The sequence below is a fragment of the Oryza glaberrima genome, chromosome 5 (genome assembly GCF_000147395.1).
Source record: "Oryza glaberrima chromosome 5, OglaRS2, whole genome shotgun sequence".
NCBI lineage: Eukaryota > Viridiplantae > Streptophyta > Magnoliopsida > Poales > Poaceae > Oryza > Oryza glaberrima.
Genome location: NC_068330.1, coordinates 2,392,895 through 2,412,206, shown reverse-complemented (window position 1 = coordinate 2,412,206; position 19,312 = coordinate 2,392,895). Strand labels below are relative to the sequence as shown.

General features: G+C 40.8%; 4 protein-coding genes across 4 annotated transcripts; all 4 read right to left on the bottom strand.

Moving 5' to 3' along the window:
• Positions 1 to 1,182: 1,182 nt before the first annotated feature.
• On the bottom strand, positions 1,183 to 1,868 carry LOC127773109 (pectinesterase inhibitor 8-like). Its single transcript, XM_052299127.1, has one exon. It carries the CDS (start codon positions 1,787 to 1,789, stop codon positions 1,238 to 1,240), a length of 552 nt encoding a protein of 183 aa, XP_052155087.1. The 5' UTR covers positions 1,790 to 1,868; the 3' UTR covers positions 1,183 to 1,237.
• Positions 1,869 to 1,913: 45 nt separating this feature from the next.
• Positions 1,914 to 3,594, bottom strand: LOC127773108 (probable glutathione S-transferase GSTF1). Its single transcript, XM_052299126.1, has 3 exons — positions 3,244 to 3,594; positions 2,979 to 3,027; positions 1,914 to 2,792 (listed from the first exon to the last, which is right to left on the bottom strand). Exons 1-3 carry the CDS (start codon positions 3,469 to 3,471, stop codon positions 2,335 to 2,337), a joined length of 735 nt encoding a protein of 244 aa, XP_052155086.1. The 5' UTR covers positions 3,472 to 3,594; the 3' UTR covers positions 1,914 to 2,334.
• A 1,440-nt stretch (positions 3,595 to 5,034) lies between these two features.
• On the bottom strand, positions 5,035 to 11,500 carry LOC127774629 (glutathione S-transferase 4-like). The gene is made up of 2 exons (XM_052300909.1): positions 11,304 to 11,500; positions 5,035 to 5,618 (listed from the first exon to the last, which is right to left on the bottom strand). The coding sequence occupies exons 1-2, from the start codon at positions 11,451 to 11,453 to the stop codon at positions 5,511 to 5,513; spliced, it is 258 nt and encodes an 85-aa protein (XP_052156869.1). The 5' UTR covers positions 11,454 to 11,500; the 3' UTR covers positions 5,035 to 5,510.
• A 2,603-nt stretch (positions 11,501 to 14,103) lies between these two features.
• On the bottom strand, positions 14,104 to 19,195 carry LOC127774778 (senescence-associated protein OSA15, chloroplastic). Its single transcript, XM_052301070.1, has 13 exons — positions 19,049 to 19,195; positions 17,837 to 18,261; positions 17,404 to 17,574; positions 17,235 to 17,308; positions 17,073 to 17,149; positions 16,894 to 16,965; positions 16,636 to 16,704; positions 16,044 to 16,090; positions 15,791 to 15,914; positions 15,647 to 15,715; positions 15,463 to 15,566; positions 14,962 to 15,037; positions 14,104 to 14,588 (listed from the first exon to the last, which is right to left on the bottom strand). The coding sequence occupies exons 2-13, from the start codon at positions 18,151 to 18,153 to the stop codon at positions 14,415 to 14,417; spliced, it is 1,374 nt and encodes a 457-aa protein (XP_052157030.1). The 5' UTR covers positions 18,154 to 18,261; positions 19,049 to 19,195; the 3' UTR covers positions 14,104 to 14,414.
• Positions 19,196 to 19,312: the final 117 nt, after the last annotated feature.

Genomic DNA, 19,312 nt, shown 5'->3' with positions numbered 1-19,312 from the left:
TAAGGATATGAAATGCTATGATCTCGCCTTGAATTTATCGCTTAACTTTATCCATATGTTGAACCATACGGTTTGACATAAACCTGAGTAACTTTTATTCGTATTTTTTGATTTAATTTATCGAGGGTTGATCTGAATTCCCCCTTGTTCATTTGCCATCAGCTTGATCCTACAATTTGTTGGACCAAACTCATATTGGACTAGAATTCAGTTACATGGTGAAAACGAAATATGAGTTGTTCATTTGGATTACAACGCATGGAACTTCCCACTGACAGTTATGCGATTTTTTTTGGAAACAGGTTTTTAAATTTTGAATACACAAAAAGTTTGTTATTTGGCAGTAACATGGTATCTATGGTCTTGGCCAAAATTTGGTAAAAGGAAGTGGGCAAATAACATGAATTTTCAAATCCAACATTACAAAATCTAAGTCACCAAGAACGTGGAATCATGCCGCATCCGTCGTTCTGAACCATTGTTCCCATCCTAATAACATAGGTACAATCTCATCTTTTCCTTGTTAAAATTTAAAACCATTCAGAAATAGCATCCCACGTTTGTCGATGTTGTTTCTCAACCCATTGATCTAGAACTTTGGTCACATTACACAAAAATATTCGATATTGCTAAATTTGTGTCGACATATTTTAGGATAATTTACAGTCGGATGTTTTAACCGTGAGATCCTCCGATAAGATTCGTTTCAAGCACATGCACCCATCTTACACCTTATGTGAAAGAACCAGCTGCACCTAATCAAGCTCTAAGCTCATTAGCACTTCACCTCCGTTGTAAAATTAATAATTATTTATATATTTATACGAATTTACACAGTGGTTACACCTCACTTACACATCACTTACATATGTAATTAATATGTAAATTTGGGATTTACATATGTAATTTTAGGACTTATATATGTATTTTTAGGATTTACATTGTAAATACACTAAAATTACATATGTAATTTAGGAAGCTACAATGTAAATACATGTCGACTATTTTTTTGTTGAAAAATATGGCGCCATAAATATAGATAGTCCCAAAATATTTATATCACTCGACCAAATATAATCTAACACAATGAAAATCAACCTCCTAAACCAAACAAACACCCAATGAATTGTCTTAATTTATTCGATTTTATAAACTACAGATACAAAATTTATTCACTTTGTACGTAAGCAGCCAAGAACCAAGCCACACCACCAAAGATGTTCGACGCGGCGACGTGTCACTTGAGGAGGCTAGTAAAGGCGATGCCGATGATGGCCACCTGCTGGCAGTCGGCGCTGTACCTGGGCAGCGGCGACCTGGCGCCGGCCCGGGAGAGGCCGCCGTCGCACCGCTGCACGAGCGCCGCCACGCGCGCCAGCTCCTGCCTCGCCGCGGCGTACCGGCGCGAGCCCAGCTCGTCGGCGGCCTCCGCGAAGGCGACCCCGACGGCGTCGTACGCCTTGGCGCACGCGTCCATGGCCTTGTCCCCCTTGGCGCCGCCGCCGGGGGAGGGGCGGATCTTGCCGGCGCCGATGTCGAACACGGCGTCGTCGGCGAGGTTGACGCCGATGAGCGCCGCGATCTTGGCGAGCCCCCACGCGTCCGCCTCCGCCGCGCCGTGGTACGACGCGAACTGCCGCGCGCAGAAGCCGACGTCCACGCGCCGGTCGCCCTTCGCCGCCGCCCCGCACGTGCTCTCGATCGTCGCCTCCGCCACCGGCGCGCGCCCGGAGCACGCCGCGGCGACGAGCACCGCGGCGGCGACGGCGGCCAACGAGGAAGCCTTCATCTTTATTGCTTTATTTTTGCTTTTGTTTCGCTTGATTTGCTACTACTTCTTTGGAAATGAATTTAATTAAGCTAAAATGCATCAGGTGTAAATATATTTATATATATGCATGAATTTTGCATGAAAGTGGTAGTGTCCAAACAAGTGTGCGGCTCAGCAAACAGTTGTTCTACTTTGTGCTTGTACCTCGCACTGCCTCTGTTTCTAGTTTCCTCCACAACATCCAGTAATTAGGACATATGATCCTAGCCTGTTCACAATGAATTTCAATAATGACATGAACAATGGTAGATATACTGCTTTGTGATAAAAAAATAATAGGTGTCATGTACATTGACACATTGCCAATGCCGTGTACACTGTATAGTGGTATCTCCTCTGGTTTATTCTTCTATTGATAGACGCACAATAATGCATAGTACTTCATATAGTAATTCTATATGCTAGCGAACTGACACTGACAAGTGGGTCCCAACCATAACCTAAGTTAACAATACAATGGGGCCCAACTGTCATTGTCATTAACGCCAAGAGGTGGAGCTTCTTCAGGCTGATGTCACAGGGGGGAAAAGAGCGGCCACCTTCCTCACCGCCGGCCTCGCGAGCAGCCGCTCCCACCATGCTTTGACGTTCGTGCATGACTCCACCAGCGTGGCGTACTCGGTGGTCATGAGGTAGTAGGTGTAGGGGAAGTGGTTCAGGTCGGCGACGCTGACGAAATCTCCGGCGAGGTACTCCGACTCCGACAACCTCCGCTCGTACACCTCCAGCACCTTCCTCAGCTTCTCGACGTTCTCGTCGACGATGGCCTGGTCACGAGCGCCGCCGCCGATCATCGGCTTGATGACGCACTCCCGGATAATGTGGGAGATGCCAGGGTCGTAGTGGTGCGCCTCCACCTCCATCCACATGTCCACCATTGCCGACTCCTCAAGGTTGCCTTCTCTTAAGAGATCCGGTTTGTTGTACTTGCGAAGCACGTAGCGTTGAATTGCACGCGACTCTGGTAATAATAATAATAATAATAATAATAATAATAATAATAATAATAATAATAATAATAATAATAATAATAATATGTGAATATTCCTTTCAAAAAAAGTGAATACTCATTATTCATTTCCAATATATAAGTAATTGAGATGGAGCATATCACAGTAATTCGGGTGAGGTGTGGTGTTCCTCATACCAAAGAGAGTGACTTCTCCGTCCTCAAAGGCAGGGATCTTGCCAAAGGGCTGCGAGAAACACGTGCAAATATGAACGAAATATAGCCGAATTTGATTTTTTTTGAACGATATAGCCGAATTTGATTTGATTGATTGGTTAATTAATTCAGAGATGAAAAGGTTTCTAGCGAGCAATTAATTGATTTTGTGCAAGAAGAGATCGAGATGCATCATGTATGAAAGTGAAGCGAATCTTAGAGTTGGAGAGGGCAAAGAGGGGCGTACGCTCCGGGCGAGGTGGTGGCGGGACCTGTTCTCGCCGGCGGCCATGTCGACGGCGACGAGCTCGTAGCTGGCGCCGGCCTCCTCCAGGCACACCAGCACCGTCGCCACGTACGGCGACGCCGCCACTCCGTACACCTTCGCGACCATCTCCGATGTCTCTCTAAACTCTGTCTCTGTCTCTATCTCTCTTGAGAAAGCTTGATGTGAGTTCTTCCTCGTTCTACACATGCTGACATTTATAATTTAGGCATCAGTTAGCAGCTCCATTTCCGTCTAATTTAATCAGCAAGAAGCTTCGGAGTAGGTGCTTGGACACTTGGCGTGAATGATGTGACCATAGGCTTGATGATAATGGTATTACTACTGCTGCTGAGTAAAAAAATATAAGAACTTATTATAATCAGATGAAACATTTTGTGGCAACAGAATTTTAATTGACGAAAAATAATGATTAACTTGCTATTATCATTATTTTCTGTATATATCATCTCTTAAATTCTATATATATTTGTAATTAATATATGATCCATATGACGTTATAATATCATTTGTCTTTCCCAGTAAAATTAGAGACGATGGGGTGGTTAACATGTGAACCTTTTGACCCCACATATTATTTCTTTATTACAAAAGAGTAAGTAGTTGGTGATGACAGATTAACCCCTCATCACCATCACTGCTCTTTTTAAACTAGCATAGAAATCATGCATGCAAGCTTTTTCTTTTTTTTTAAAAAAAACACATTACAATACAGATACTTCCTCCGTCCCAAAAAAAAAAAAAGACAAACCCCGGGTTTTCGTGTCTAACTTTGACTGTCCGTCTTATATAAAATTTTTTTATAATTCGTATTTTCATTGTTGTTAGATGATAAAACATGATTAATATTTTATGCGTGACTTGTCTTTTTAATTTTTTTTATAATTTTTTCAAATAAGACGGACGGTCAAACGTTGGACACGGAAACCAGGGTTTGTCTTTTTTTTGGGACGGAGGGAGTAGATGTTAATGTACACACTTATCCTAAATCTGACTGTTAATGTTGTTGTCATCTAGAGTTCATATAAAAGATATATGTTGTTTTAATTTTTTTTCCCTTCCACCTTGATGTGATCCTATTTCAATCAATCAGTTTGTATGGGTGATTTGAGTTTTTCTTTTCTTTTCCCCGTCTTTCGGTGAAAAGATGCGTAATCGTATTGCGTGTTCTGAAAAAAAAAAGAGAACAATATAATCAAGTCTTCCCCACCTCGTCTCTCTTTTGGACTATATTTTTTAAAAAAAGAAAATAGCAGACCTAACACAATAACACACGAGGGAGTGAGGCCATCGTGCATTCGTGCACCCTGCAAACTTGTTGCATGGATGGCCAATAGCATCCATCCTTATCCATGCATGCACCCTCAGACAAAAATCAGTGCAGGGTTATAGCCTCATACATTTTGCATTATGTAAACTTGTAATATGATAGGTCATTGTCAAGCACTAGTACCTGTGCATTCTAGTGCATGCATAATCTGGCAAATTGCATCCGAACCGTGTATGATATATCGAACGATAGAAACAAATTACACTGACGTGGACATAGAAGGAGACCTTACAGACGGCGCGGCCTCATATTCCTGATTGACTCAACTGTAACTTAATTGTTAGTTCTTGACGCCACATTAGACAAGTTCTTTTAGAGGAGTAATGCACAAGTGATGCAACAAGCCAAAAACAACTTGTACATCAAATTTTAAGCACGGTACGAAAAACATCCCATCAACAACATTAGTGATCACATATATATACCTTCTCGAGATGTTTTACGATGAACTTTATTTGTAAAGGAGTACCGCTATACATCCGACCTCTATTCAACCCTGCCTTATCAGCCAATCAATTCACTTCATACAAGCTGGTTTTTTTTCCATGTAAGCCACGGCAAGCAGTAGCTAAGTACTAGTCATACGCAAGTCGTACGCACTAGTCGTATGGATAGTAATTTTCTTTGTAAAATCAATAGTAAAGAAATAGTCTTATCTCGATGCAATAGGAATCAACACAAAAGAACTCCTTTGCCCCCCTACCTCCTCTGTGTTGTTCTTAATTACTGGCGCTCGCACACAAACATTTCCATCTTCACCGCATGACACATTGCTATCAAATCGAGACTGACACATGGCCCCCACCATAATAATCAACTCCTAAGTAGTATAACAGCACGGTGGGGCCCAACTGTCAGTACGTTGCCTGTACAGTGGGGCCTTCTCCAAGCCGATGGCTCAAGACGTCACGCGGGCATGAGAGCGGCTACCATCAACATGGCCACCGACGGCGTCGACGAGCGCGAGCTCGCCGTCCTCAGCAAAGGCGGCGATCTTACCAAACGGCTGCAAGAACAGAACAACGTATGCAAATCTATGATACTACAATGGAATAATAATATACGAGTAGATGTCCACTCGAGTGATTAAAAAAGTTTCAAACACATTAAGATATGCAAATGTGTGTTAGAAAGGGATTTTTTTTTCAAAATACTTTTAAAATTTTTAATTTTAAGAATGAATCATTTCAAAACTTATTTTCAAAATCTTAACCCTTTGACCACATCTAGCATTAGGAAAAAAAAACATTGACACATCACCTGCAACAGGTGTGACGGTTTTATCCTATCATATCAGTGAGGATATGAGTTAGCAGATTTACCACCTAGTGTTTACATTGTTGTCCGAAACCATGGCTATGAAATCTTCTTTGAACCGGAATTGCCTGAGGTGGATGGGAAAGGAAAGAAGAAGATTGATGATATTGACCAGGACGGAGAAAGAAAAAATGGTGGTGATGATGATGTTCACATGGAAGATAGGGACCCAAAACGCCAAAAGAATGGTTCTGATGGGTCGCTAAGGATGGAAATGGGAGGCTTAGCGCCGGCTAAGCTGCCCTCAACGCGCACCAATAATATGGTTCTAGATAATGAAGCATTTTCACCGTCTCCTAGCTCAGATACGCCTGCTACAACAACGGAGTTGGAAGCGTTTGCCTCATACTCCTCCGTGGTGTTGGAAACGCCCATGAGTCAATTGGGAGCCCAAGGGACAGGAAACTCCGAGTCAACCAAGGCGGCTGTCGGTGAGGTGGTGTATTCCGACGAGGTTTCGACACAGCTAGCGAAGTTGGCAACGACTAAGGTACTTTCTACTGAGGTTGCTGTGCAGCTAGCAGGAACAGATGAGGTGGTTACGAATGGCAAAGAGCAACAACAAGAACCTGTCAGCATTGCACAAGAATTACAGCATGTTTCAGCTAGCTTCTTGTCTCCCGTGGAGCATGTATTGGACTGCAACGTGCAGTCTGAATTGCTCCCCAAGAATAGCCGGCTTGCAGGCGATGGAAGAGTAGCATCGACTAAGAACTTGATGGCAGTACTAGCAACCAATGAAGACCAACTTAGTGCCTCCAGTGCTGCCACATCTAAAGCCCAGGATGCAGCACAGGCAGTGGAGCTCGATCCCCGACAAGAAGGCGACCTCGTCGCCCAGTGGACCCTATTCCAACTAGGCAAAGTGAAAGACAGAAGGCGATGGCAAATGCAGATGCGCCGGTGGCAAACCGGGCAGAGCTGCTTAAAAAGGTTCATAACCTCGAGACGCTAACAGGTAACAAGTTTAATACCACAAATTCTGTTGCTTCAATTCCAGATAAGACTCTTGCTGCAAATTTTTCTAAATTAGGGGTTTCTCTAGGAAAGAATGATTTAGAAATAAAGGAGTCCATTAACCAGATTAAAATTTCAGAAGTGGATAGATTTGCTACTCTTTATAGTAGTGCTGTAGAGTCTACTAGTAATGTAGATAAAAACAATGATGAATTGTTAAAATTGTCTTCTCTCCAGCACTTATGTAGTGACTGGCTAGAAGAGGCTGAGAGTAATGATGATGAGTCTATGGATTCTCAGGCCATACCTCAAATGAGGAAGATTTCGACCAAAGTCAAACATAAAGTGCTATGTCCTCTTTTGACTGGTCCAAAAAAGAAAGCTAATAAGTTTAAGAAATGAAAGGAATATTTTGGAATAGTTGTGGCTTTGGTGATGCATCTAAATTTAGATTTATATCTGAATATGTTAAGGAGCAAAATTTGGATTTTATTGCCATTCTTGAGACTAGAAAACCATCATTCACCCCTTCAAATCTTAAAAACCTTTGTGGTGGAAAAGATTTTCTTTGAAACCTCCTATCGGGAGATCAGGAGGAATACTTTTAGGAGTAAATTTAAATGTTTTTGATATAGGTGAAATTTCAGAAGGGGACTTCTATGTGAAGTTTCTTCTAAGAAATAAAGAGGATGGTTTCAAATGGGTTTTAATGGCAGTATATGGTGCTGCTCAACCCGAGTTAAAAGAACAATTTTTGACAGAACTAGCTCAGACTTGTGGTAAGAAGTCATACCCTCTATTGGTAGGGGGGACTTTAATATCATTAGATCACCCGAAGAAAAGAATAATAATTCTTTTGACCCTCGTTGGCCTTTTCTTTTTAATGCGGTCATCAATAGTCTCAATTTGAGAGAGATTGATCTTTCGGGGAGACAATTCACCTGGGCCAATAACCTCGAAAATCCAACTTATGAGAAGTTGGATAGAGTGTTAATGAACACTGACTGGGAGCAAAAATATACTTTAGTTACGTGTCAAGCCTTACCTCGAGCCATTTCAGACCACTCTCCAATTATACTGAGATCCGGATCGCATGCACATTTTGGCAATCAGCCGCCATTTCGTTTTGAATTAGGCTGGCTAGAGCGGGATGGATTCTTTGAGATGGTAGCCAAAGAGTGGCAAAGCATAAACAAGGGAAGGAATCCTATGGAACGTTGGAAACACAAGATCGTCCACCTTAGGCAACATTTAAGAGGGTGGGCGCGAAGTTTAAGTGGCACATATAAAAAACAAAAAATAAAGCTTTTAGTTTTAATTGACACACTAGACAAAAAAGCCGAACACATAACTCTCTCCAACACAGAGTTAACTTCGTTGAAGCAGGCCAAAAATGATTTGGCAAAACTGTTAAGGGAGGAAGAGTTGTATTGGTACCAGCGATCTAAGACAAATCATTTACTCCAAGGAGATAGTAATACTAAATATTATCACTTGATAGCCAATGGTAAACATCGTAAGCAGATGATTTTCCAGTTGGAACAAGAGGACACTATAATAACGCCTGAGGGGAATCTCAAAGAATACATCACCAATTATTATAAAGGATTATTTGGTCCTCCAGATCATAATCATGTATCCATGATAGAGGGATGGACTGATGATATTCCTCAAGTGTCCGACTTGGAAAATGACATCCTTACTGCTGAATTTTCAGAAAAGGAAGTCAAAGAGGCAATTTTTCAAATGGATCATAACTCCTCCCCAGGTCCAGATGGCTTTCCTGCAGAGTTTTATCAGGTCTTTTGGGAGATTGTTAAGAATGATCTCATGGCTCTATTTAGAGAATTTCATAAAGGGACATTATCCCTTTATAACCTAAACTTTGGGATCATCGTGCTACTGCCAAAAAAGGCTGATGCAAATCAAATTCAACAATATAGGCCTATTTGCCTACTGAATGTCAGCTTTAAAATTTTTACAAAAGTGGGCACCAATAGGATTACAACGGTTGCTCACAAAGTCATTCGCCCAACCCAAACGACGTTTTTGCCAGATAGAAATATCATGGAAGGGGTGGTGATTTTGCATGAGACTGTCCATGAGTTACACACAAAGAAAATGGATGGTATCATATTCAAAATTGACTTTGAAAAGGCTTATGACAAAGTTAAATGGCAGTTCCTTCAGCAGACATTACGAATGAAAGGGTTTTCACAATCGTGGTGCAATTGGATTTCCAACTGGGTTGAAGGAGGAACTGTAAGTGTCAAAGTCAATGATAATGTAGGAAAAAATTTCCGGACATGCAAAGGCTTGAGACAAGGGGATCCAATGTCCCCAATTCTTTTTAACATAGTGGCTGATATGTTAGCCATTCTTATTGAAAGAGCCAAAGTCGATGGCCAAATTAGAGGGGTAATTCCACACTTGGTGGATGATGGTTTGTCCATTCTCCAATATGCCGACGATACAATAATATTTCTTGAACATGATTTTGAACAAGCAAAAAACATGAAGGCCATTCTTTGTGTGTTTGAACATCTCTCGAGGCTGAAAATAAACTTTCATAAAAGTGAAATTTTCTGCTTTGGGGGAGCCAAGGAAATGGAGGACCAATATAGACAACTGTTTGGTTGTAATTCTGGTTCCTTTCCATTCAAATACTTAGGAATCCCCATACACTATCGAAAACTCAGAAATTCTGATTGGAAATGTGTGGAGGATAGGTTTCAAAGAAAACTTAGCGCATGGAAGGGCAAAAACAGCTCCTATGGTGGGAGATTGGTTCTTCTTAACTCGGTTCTTTCGAGTCTTCCCATGTTCATGTTATCCTTTTTTGAAATACCTCGAGGTGTACTTCAAAGACTGGATTACTACCGATCGAGCTTTTTCTGGAGCAGTGATAGCCAGAAAAAGAAATATAGGTTAACAAAATGGGATTATATATGCCGGCCAAAAGATCAAGGTAGACTGGGTGTCCTAAATCTTGATATCATGAATAGATGTTTGTTGAGCAAATGGCTATTCAAGCTTCTTAATGGTGATGGCCTATGGCAAAACCTTTTGCGCAACAAGTACTTAAAGGGTAAACCCCTCTCCCACATGTCACACAAACCAAGAACATCCCAATTTTGGGCTGGCCTAATGAAAGTAAAAGATCAATTTTTTTAGTATGGATCTTTTAAACCTGGTAATGGGATGGAAATAAGATTTTGGGAAGATACATGGTTGGGCTTGCAACCTCTCAAATATCAATATCCTTCTCTGTACAATGTGGTCCGAAAAAGACATTCTACTTTGGCAGAGGTTATGAGCACAACACCGTTGAATGTTTCATTCCGACGATCAATTGTAGGACCAAAGTTAGTTGAGTGGAACGATCTGATCTCTCGACTAGCTAACATAACCCTGTCAAATGAAAAGGATTGCTTTATTTGGTCGCTACATAAAAATGGCCATTTTTCGGTCAAATCCATATATAATGCGATCATCAATTCCAATGTAAGAATCCACAAGAGTATCTTATGGGAGGTAAAGGTACCACTAAAAATCAAAGTATTTATGTGGTTTCTTCACAAAAAAGTAATCTTGACAAAAGATAATCTCATAAAGAGAAATTGAAGGGGAAACAAGCAATGTTGTTTTTGTAATACACAAGAGACCATCCAACATCTTTTCTTTGACTGTCATGTTGCACGTTTTGCTTGGTGATGTGTCTTCTTTGCCTTCAACATCCCCCCTCCTCACAATGCAAAAGATATATTTGGTGACTGGCTAAGGGGAGTGCCTAGACCCACAAAAAAAATGATTTTGTTTGGAGCTAGTGCTTTATGTTGGTCAATTTGGCGTTGCCGTAATGATATAGTTTTTAACCATAAAAAAATGCCTAACATCATGCAAGTTATCTTCATGTGTTCCAATTGGCTCCACTCTTGGTGTATGATGCTTTCACAGGAGCAACAGGATACTATGCACAATGGTGCTACACGCTTGGAATTAGTAGCCAAGGAACTTTTATTCCATTTTGGATGGCGTAGCACCTACAGAATTTCGGGATAGAATCTACGTGATTTTGAAAAAAAATATTATTTTAGTAGATCATATCATCGGCAGAAGTTGGGGGTTTGTCCCATCTCGCCTTTTTTAACTTTTCTGTTCACGTCTGAATTTTTTGGCTGTGTGCCTACGGGCAGAGGCCGGAGATGTAACACATTTCCATTATCTAAAAAAAATATTAGTGAGGATGGTATGAGCAAATAACAGCTACGTCAGTTAGATTAGCGTGACAATATGTTTTTGCCATGCAAGTTAGCGTGGCAAAATTGTTCATATGTTAAAAATAAGTTTTGTAAGATTTATTTTTAAAATTAAAAAGGTTTTTAAAAGAAATTCTCAGAAAGGGTGGGCGGCTTACGTTCCGGGCAAGGTGCGGCCGGGTACTCCGTTCGCGCGCCGCCGCCATGCCGACGAGCTCGTACCCGCCGCCGGCGGCGGCCTCCTCCAGGCTCGCCAGCACCGCCGCCACGAGCGGCGATCCCGCCGGCCCGGTCACCCTCACTCCCATCTCTCTTCTCTCCCGTGTGAGCTGAAAGCCTTCTTGCAGCAGCAGCTCTGCTTCCGTTTAATTTATCGGCGAGAAGGCGGAAGCTTCAGTGAAACGGCTTGGTGTGGTGAATGGTGATGTACACTCCTGCTTACGAAAGCTAGCTTAACCATCTCTGCCGATTTCAAACTAGAAATGGTATAGTATTACCTTGTACTAATCTCTTCGATGATAAGTTAGTTATATGGATGTTTTTGTCCTCGTGCAAAACATGTCTTGGGTCCTTTTTAAACTGACCAAATCGTATAAACCACCTCCTCAGTTGTCACTCTCGTTTTAAACATTCTACTCCGTAACCCATTTTGTTGCAAAAGCTCAGGCAACCAAAGGCCAAAATTACTCCCTCCATACACATTATTAGTTGATTTGGCCCATTTCTTTCAATATGGATTCGCTGCCGATCAACGCCATTGATTGTCATTCTACCCTTCTTGCCACTTCGAACTAGTCTAAGGATCTATTTTGGGGAGCTTCTAGTAGGTGCAGTTTCTCCCAGAATCAAAAACTCCCCCCCCCCCCCAAACAATCGAGATTGTCACATAGATTTTGAGAATCTATTATTCTACTTAAAAAATAAACTAAAATTCAGAAGCTATGTTTAGTAGCTTCTCCATATTCTCATAAGCTGGCTATCAACCAGTAGATTCTCAGAATCTTAAGCTCTCCCAAACAGGACCTAAGAACGAGCTCAAGTCAAACTCACCTCATAGCCATATTAGATGAACACAACATGGCTTATACGGTTCACTGCGAATCCATGTCAGAAGAAATGGAGCAAATCAGCTACTCACGTGTGTACGGTGGGTGGGATTTTGCAACGAAATAGGTTATAGGGTAGAATATCAAAACTAGAGTGACAATTAGGGTGGTTTATGCAATGAGATTTGCTCCGGTCCAACAAGAAGTACCTCAAGGTACCGGTACCTCATGGTACTAAATCGTTTCCGATCGTTGGATTACCTTCTAAACAAGTGCCATTGTACTGGACACGGATTGCGTGACATTGTTGGGCTACTTACTAGCTCGGTTTTGAAAAATATAAAGTTGTTGACTTTTAAACTTCACATTTGATCATTTATTTTATTAAAAGAACTATGTAAATACTCGCTCCGTTTTAGGTTACTCTAAATTTGACTAACTCTATAGAAAAATATAGTAATATTTACAACATCAGCATAGTTTCATTAAATCTATAATTGAATAAATTTTCATAATATATTAGTCTTGGATTAAAAATATTACTATTTTTTTTCTATAAAATTAGTCAAACTTAAAAATAGTTTGACTTTGACCAAAATCAAAACGTCTTATAACTTGAAACAGAGGGAGTATCATTTATTTCGACATGACTTGTTTTATCATTAGGTGCTTTAAGCACGACTAATAATTCTGCATATTTGCATCAAATTTTAGTATGCCATGTAAAAAAAAAAAGGGAGTATGCCACTTGGCTAAAGTTCAGGATTTAACAACTCGGTGCGAGTGAAAGTTTTTAGGGTTGTAAAATAGACTTTTTTTTCTCAAAGAAATACTCAGGAGGTGGCACTATTATCCATTTCCCAATCGAATAGCAAAAAACATCTGAGGAACATAATTTCTTCAACCATGCTCTTTTGCTTCATCTATTTGTTGGAAATATAGTCATGAGTCGGCATATTTAATCCAAAATGTTAAAGCAATAATCATGGCATAAGCAGTGTAGGGTGATCTTAACATAACCAGTAGCATACTATGCGCATCATGAATGTCAGGAACAGGAACATTACAGTAACGCAATAACATGCTAGAGGCATCATGAATGTCAGGAACAGGAACATAGCGCACATAACAGTAAAGCGATAGCGCTAACAAAGGGAACAAGAGAAGGATATACCCCGAGAATGGCCCTCCGCTGGATTGTGAGGCAGAATTGCCTCCGTTGATGTTGTCGTTCGCAGCACCGGCTCCAGCTCCTGGCGCACCACCTCTGCCATATCCTCCAGCAGCGGCGGCGGCATCTCCAGACATGGCGAGCAGTCGTGCGAGAGGCACTCCCCAAAAACCTGATCACCCGCCTACCCGGTGCAGATCTCAGGCGCAGATGTGGTTGCGGAGGCACTGCTCCTTCCAATCTCTCGTGCGCGCAAGAGATCAGAAGCGAGGAAGCGAGAACAGCACTGGCGCGGAGGAGGAGGAACTAACACCGGGAAAGAAGCGGAGGAGGAGGAATTAACACCGAGAAAGAAGCAAGCGTCCGTTACAGATCGGACTCGCGGCCTCCTTATCTATCAGGAGAGAGAGGCAGTCGTTGGAACGTAACACCGAGAAAGAAGCAAGCGTCCGTTACAGATCGGACTCGCGGCCTCCTTATCTATCAGGAGAGAGAGGCAGTCGTTGGAACGTGGTTAGTGGCTGCAAAAGAATAGCGACGTGACGCACGCACGCCGCCAGCCAGCCTCGCCCACGCCCACGCCCACGGCCTCGGCCCGGCGCGCGCGCGCGTGGCATTCCGACCCCCACCTCAACCAGTCAACAGGGGGCCTCCAATAACTCCCTATTTAGGTTGAGATATTCCTCCCTTAAATCCTGAGGTGGTATTATTATCCTTAACACTTATTATGGGCCTTTGAGATTTAATAGGATAAGTTGGGCCTAGCCCAATTATTCTAACACTATTGACTATGTCTTACTGAAGGAATACATTTATCTTTACACCAGTTCCTAATTTCTTTGGCAGTTTGGCACTGAAAAGATGTGTCAGTTACATGCATTCTGTCATTCTGATGATTCTGGTGATCTGGTTTGATACCAAGCAGCACATTATGCTCTGAAACTGTGACAGAGATAGACATTCACCTTATCCATATATATGCTCTGAAACGTGATGTTTGTATAAGTTTCTGTTAATCCTAGTGTAATTTTTTCCTTCTTATTTGCACATGATCACCTGGTGTCATCTGCTGCTGCACTGTCATCGGCTGTCTCTTTAGAAACCATATTTTGATTCAGTACAAACCTCAGGCTGTCACCTTCTTCAAGCTCCCATTGCTTTGTGAGTTCATTGATGGCTCTTGTTGCAGCCCTGGCTACAGCATAATTGGAATCTTGAGCCAATCTCTGCAATTGAAAGAGCAAGCAAAGATTGATGAAACATCAATAGTTACCCAAGTAACTTCAAAGAAACTAGTTCATGTAGCAAGTAGCAACTAGCAAGTTCATTCAACAATAACTGATTATTATGCAGAAACAGGCTGCGTTGTACTATGGATTTTAACCTTTTTTAGATAATTGATCACAAGGGAGAAATGAGCTTCAGTTTGTACAGCTTGGAAATCATGGTTACAAATGAATATGAAGATCAAATTTGAACTGTGGGGCAAGCATGATTCCTGGCTCTGAGAGGCTTAGAAATTTCTCATACAAAAAATTCTGATATGAAGGTAATCAGAAATTGTCAATAGGAGGAGCTATAGGAGAGATTTATGTTCACCTGTAATGCACCCATCCCAGCATTTCCAAGAATCCACATGGATGGAGCTGCAGCCAGTGCATTAGCTAAAGCTTTCCTACAAGGGGTATACATACATAATAATGGTCAATACGAATGCGATGTAATTCAGAAATATAACATAGAGCCTCAACGTTTGCCCTACAACGAATCAGCCACCGCCAAAATTTATTTAAGACTTAATTTTTGAGTTAATTCTACGGTATTTTCAACATAGTTCCTTTTTTGAATTGGCTTTTAAGTCACTAAGGACATATACATAATAGTTTTATCCATAAATTATTTTTTGTCGCTAATTAGCTATTTTGGCACATAGCCATGATGTATAGAGACAGGACATATCAAATCTGCATTCTTTATATTAACATTCTCTCATTTTCTGTATATTCTCATTTTCTGTACTTGAAGATGGATTCGATCTTGCTAACAACGCAGAAGCAACATACATTGCAGGTAACTGTACTCAATAATGCTTTGATATACCTGGTATTAACATCTGGAGAGCTTGAACATTCAGCAAGTAAGGAAACACTCTTTTTCCCATCCATGGCGTCCAGGTCAATGAGAGTTGCTACTAACAACTCAAGCTTCAGAAACAGAAAAGAGAAGGTTAGAAAGATGGACATAGGAAGGTTCATCTTTATAATGTGGGTAAAAAATGTTTCACCTCCTCAGGATCTGTGTAGTCGATACCATCAGCCTCAGACAACGCAGATGCCATACTCCAGTATGCTTGCTATGGATAACAAATTTAACCAAAATTAGCCATATGATGGGAGTTTTCTGCTAAATAAGTTAATCTAGATATAACCTCTATGGCAGTAATCTGGTCCGTTGAAACTTCATGAGGAAACAGCTCGAAGGTATTTCCATTTTTCTCAAGGGTGATGAAACTTCTTGAATTAGCAGGAGAAGAGGAACCATCCTTTGCGAATCTAAAGTATATTTATTTTAGTACAAATCAGATTGTTCTAACAATGAATATGAACCAGCGAAGTAAAATCATACCCTCCTTAATTAAACATTGAATTTCTCTAAGAAATGAGCATTTGAAATGAACTTACTGCTCTTGTAATCTGTTTGCCATCATGTCATGGATATCCCGAACAAACTGCACTAAATATTACAGAATTACATACAAGTGTAATATTTAATAATCAAGATGCTGTATGAGAAATACCGAGAATTGGGAAGGGTCAAATTGATCAAAACATCTAGTATGTGATCCATAAACTTTTCCTTTTGTGCAGCAACAAATACCAAAAAAATGTCGATATGGCAAGGTGTAGATAGAGTATGATTAAGTCTGAGGCTAGTTATTCATGTCTAGATATATGATTATTTATTTTCTGCTAAGCCAATCAAACTAAACCTTAGCTATTAATGTAATGCATAACAGCAAACCGGTCATGACAGCAGGCTCATAAAACAAACAAAATTTGTTGGAAATATGATGTATGGGGCATGATGTTAAGCAAATAAATAATCAAGAATTGTTACGAGTTTGAGTTATAAATCTTGCTTTCATAAATCAAAATAACTGATTATGTTTTCATCCTAAAATCTTGCATATCTTAGCTTGTAAATTGTAATGAAAACTAAACCAACTTGCTGCATTTAAAGACAGTAGAGATGGAAAAGAACAAGTTGGGCTACCTTTAAAGCCATGAAAGCATCTTCCATGGCACGTCGTCTAACAACCGAGTCAGCTCGTCGCAGATCTGCCTGCATTGCAAATAAATAGTGTATTATATAAGCATAATCCCATGAATTTGATAGTAACACACACAAAGAAGGTTAACACCGGTAATAAAACAACATCGGTACTCCAGAAACATTTGGCAGCTATATATCGCTCAGTATTTTCAACTAGTTCCAGCAAAATGAAGTGAAGGACAGAGAACTAGCACAGACCTCCAAAGCACCATCGCTCCAATGCTGATCTGCTGCTTTCTTCAAGTCTGACTGAGCCTGTTCCTTTAATATCTGAATATGCATACAGAGGTAACAGGCTAAAGTACATAGAGGTAGAAAGGAACAAAAAGTAAAGCACATGGATGGTTCAATTATCTAAACATATTGAAAAATCATACTCTCGCAAAATGGGTAAGCCGCGCTGCCCTTTCCTTCACACTGTGGTCAATTTTTTTAGTGTCCTTCCTTGCACGAGCTTTCAGTAAATAATAGCTTTAGATGGATAGTTAAATCATACCAAAGAAACTAAGAGCTTGTCAGCTAAAAGGGAAATCATGTACCATCAAGCTTGAGAAATCCTGACCCTAAAACAGCAACATCCTGGCACGCACGTTTGTTCAGCCTTGTTATGCCACTAGGATTAGAAATGAGACACATAATTTTGTTATGTACAAATCTCTTGTTTTTACCAAGGGATATATTTTTTAAAGATTATTATGAAAGGAATACCGTGAAAGCAAGAGAATATCATTTTGAGCTCTTTCATTCACAAATTTTGCATCGTTGTAAACAAATTTGCAAGCTTCAGCCAACCCTTGACTAGATTTGACTGATTTTTTCTTTGCTGCAACTTGATTATCTGAAAATTGGGAGGCTCCTCTTGAATGTTCTTCAAAATCCCTGCAACAATAGATTTAGAAATTTAAAAAGACAAACAGGTTATGTCAACCATAAAAACAAAATAAAAAATGTTGGATGGGTTATGTCCATCTTAAAAATGACTGTGTTCAGCTTTGTACATAGGACGTGTCATTTAAAGACAGTAGAAAGATAGGAATTAGGATGATAATGAATTTGCATGTCCAGATACACAAATTCAATAAACATTGGTCATCTGGGGAAAAAGTAGGCTCATTATCCTGTAATGTAGTACAAATATTACCTGTATGAATCAGTGCCATCTTCAAGGCTGCACTCTTTAGTTTCACTGCTGTTATGAGAACCATAAGAATGACACCGGAAATTCTGGCCTTGTTGGATCAAGGAACCATTTGACTGCCCGGTGGTTTGTCCATTTTTCTCATTTACACAAAACCTGAATGTTGATTGGTATCCATTCATGCACTTCCTTACCTTCGCTTTTTGCGGTATACAATTCAATGCCATGCAATGAATTCCTTTCAGCTTACATGGCATTCTGTATTGATCATTGTAGTACACCCCGCTAGCTGCTACAGTACCAGGAATGCGAGTAGCCATATGTGCACAGTCTGTATGTTGGCTTGGGTTTGGCCACTAAAATCAATCCAATTGTGTCTTCATTAAGTAAGCTTCCTAACCAGTTTGAAGAGATATGATCTTTAGTACCTGATGTGAAATTTGGACATTAGTTGCACGCAACAGTAAGTGAATCTTGAGCAAAACTGATGCTAATACGTCGCGTCAAAAATACTGTAGAAATTCATTCCTTATCAGATCAATAATAGCTGCTTGCTGTTAACAACCATGTAGTAACAGTTTCCTTTCTAAATACCTGCTGTGCATTGTATTGTCAGAATCACAGCTACTCTATGAATGGGGTAATAGAATTCTAGGCCTTCTGTAATCTTCAGCAGTTATCTCAAATTTAACTTGACAGCATGCAGACATGACAATTAGGAAATGCATAATTGATTTTCTAAATGGTGACACATCAGTCGCCCCCCTTAAATCTCTAAATACACCAACATTTCTCGATCCTAGATCAGTTTGCAGTTCAGAATCACAAACAAAAACACAGCGGGGAACTGTACTTGCAGTAATCAGCTAATTCGAAACTCTAAAAACGATAATTCCAAAGTAGTAAACAGGAAGACATTCGAACCGAAAGAAATGGCATGTATGATCCATCCATGCGATAATTGCCCAAAGATGCATAATACTAAAACAAGCATAAATTTCAAAGCGAGTAAACAACAGAATATCTGATCCGTCCATCCTCCACATCTAGCATAATCAAAACACCACCAATAAAACACCATCTTTTGGAACATGCAGAGGCTCTCGAGTGACAAAATACAACCAAAACTCAACGAGAACAACAACTTGGTGATTCTATTTTTCTTAAACAAAAAAGACACCTACTTTGTGGAATCCGAGGGGAAAGAACTCGAACCTTTGCTCGCCGGCCTATCCTGCCTCCGTCTCTGCACAGGCCGGGAAGAGAGATAGAGAGAGAGGAGGGGATTGGAGGAGAGAGATGTAGAGGTTGAGGAATCTCAAGCAAAGGAAGGGAGATGAATCAATGGAGGATGGCGGATGCGGCCTTGTCCTGTCCACTTCTCTGGTCGCGCTGCCCATGCCTGTAGCGGACACGTGGCGCTCATCCGCTGGTGGCCTCGCATCCGTGGCGGGGCCTACAGGCTCATCTACAGCCAAG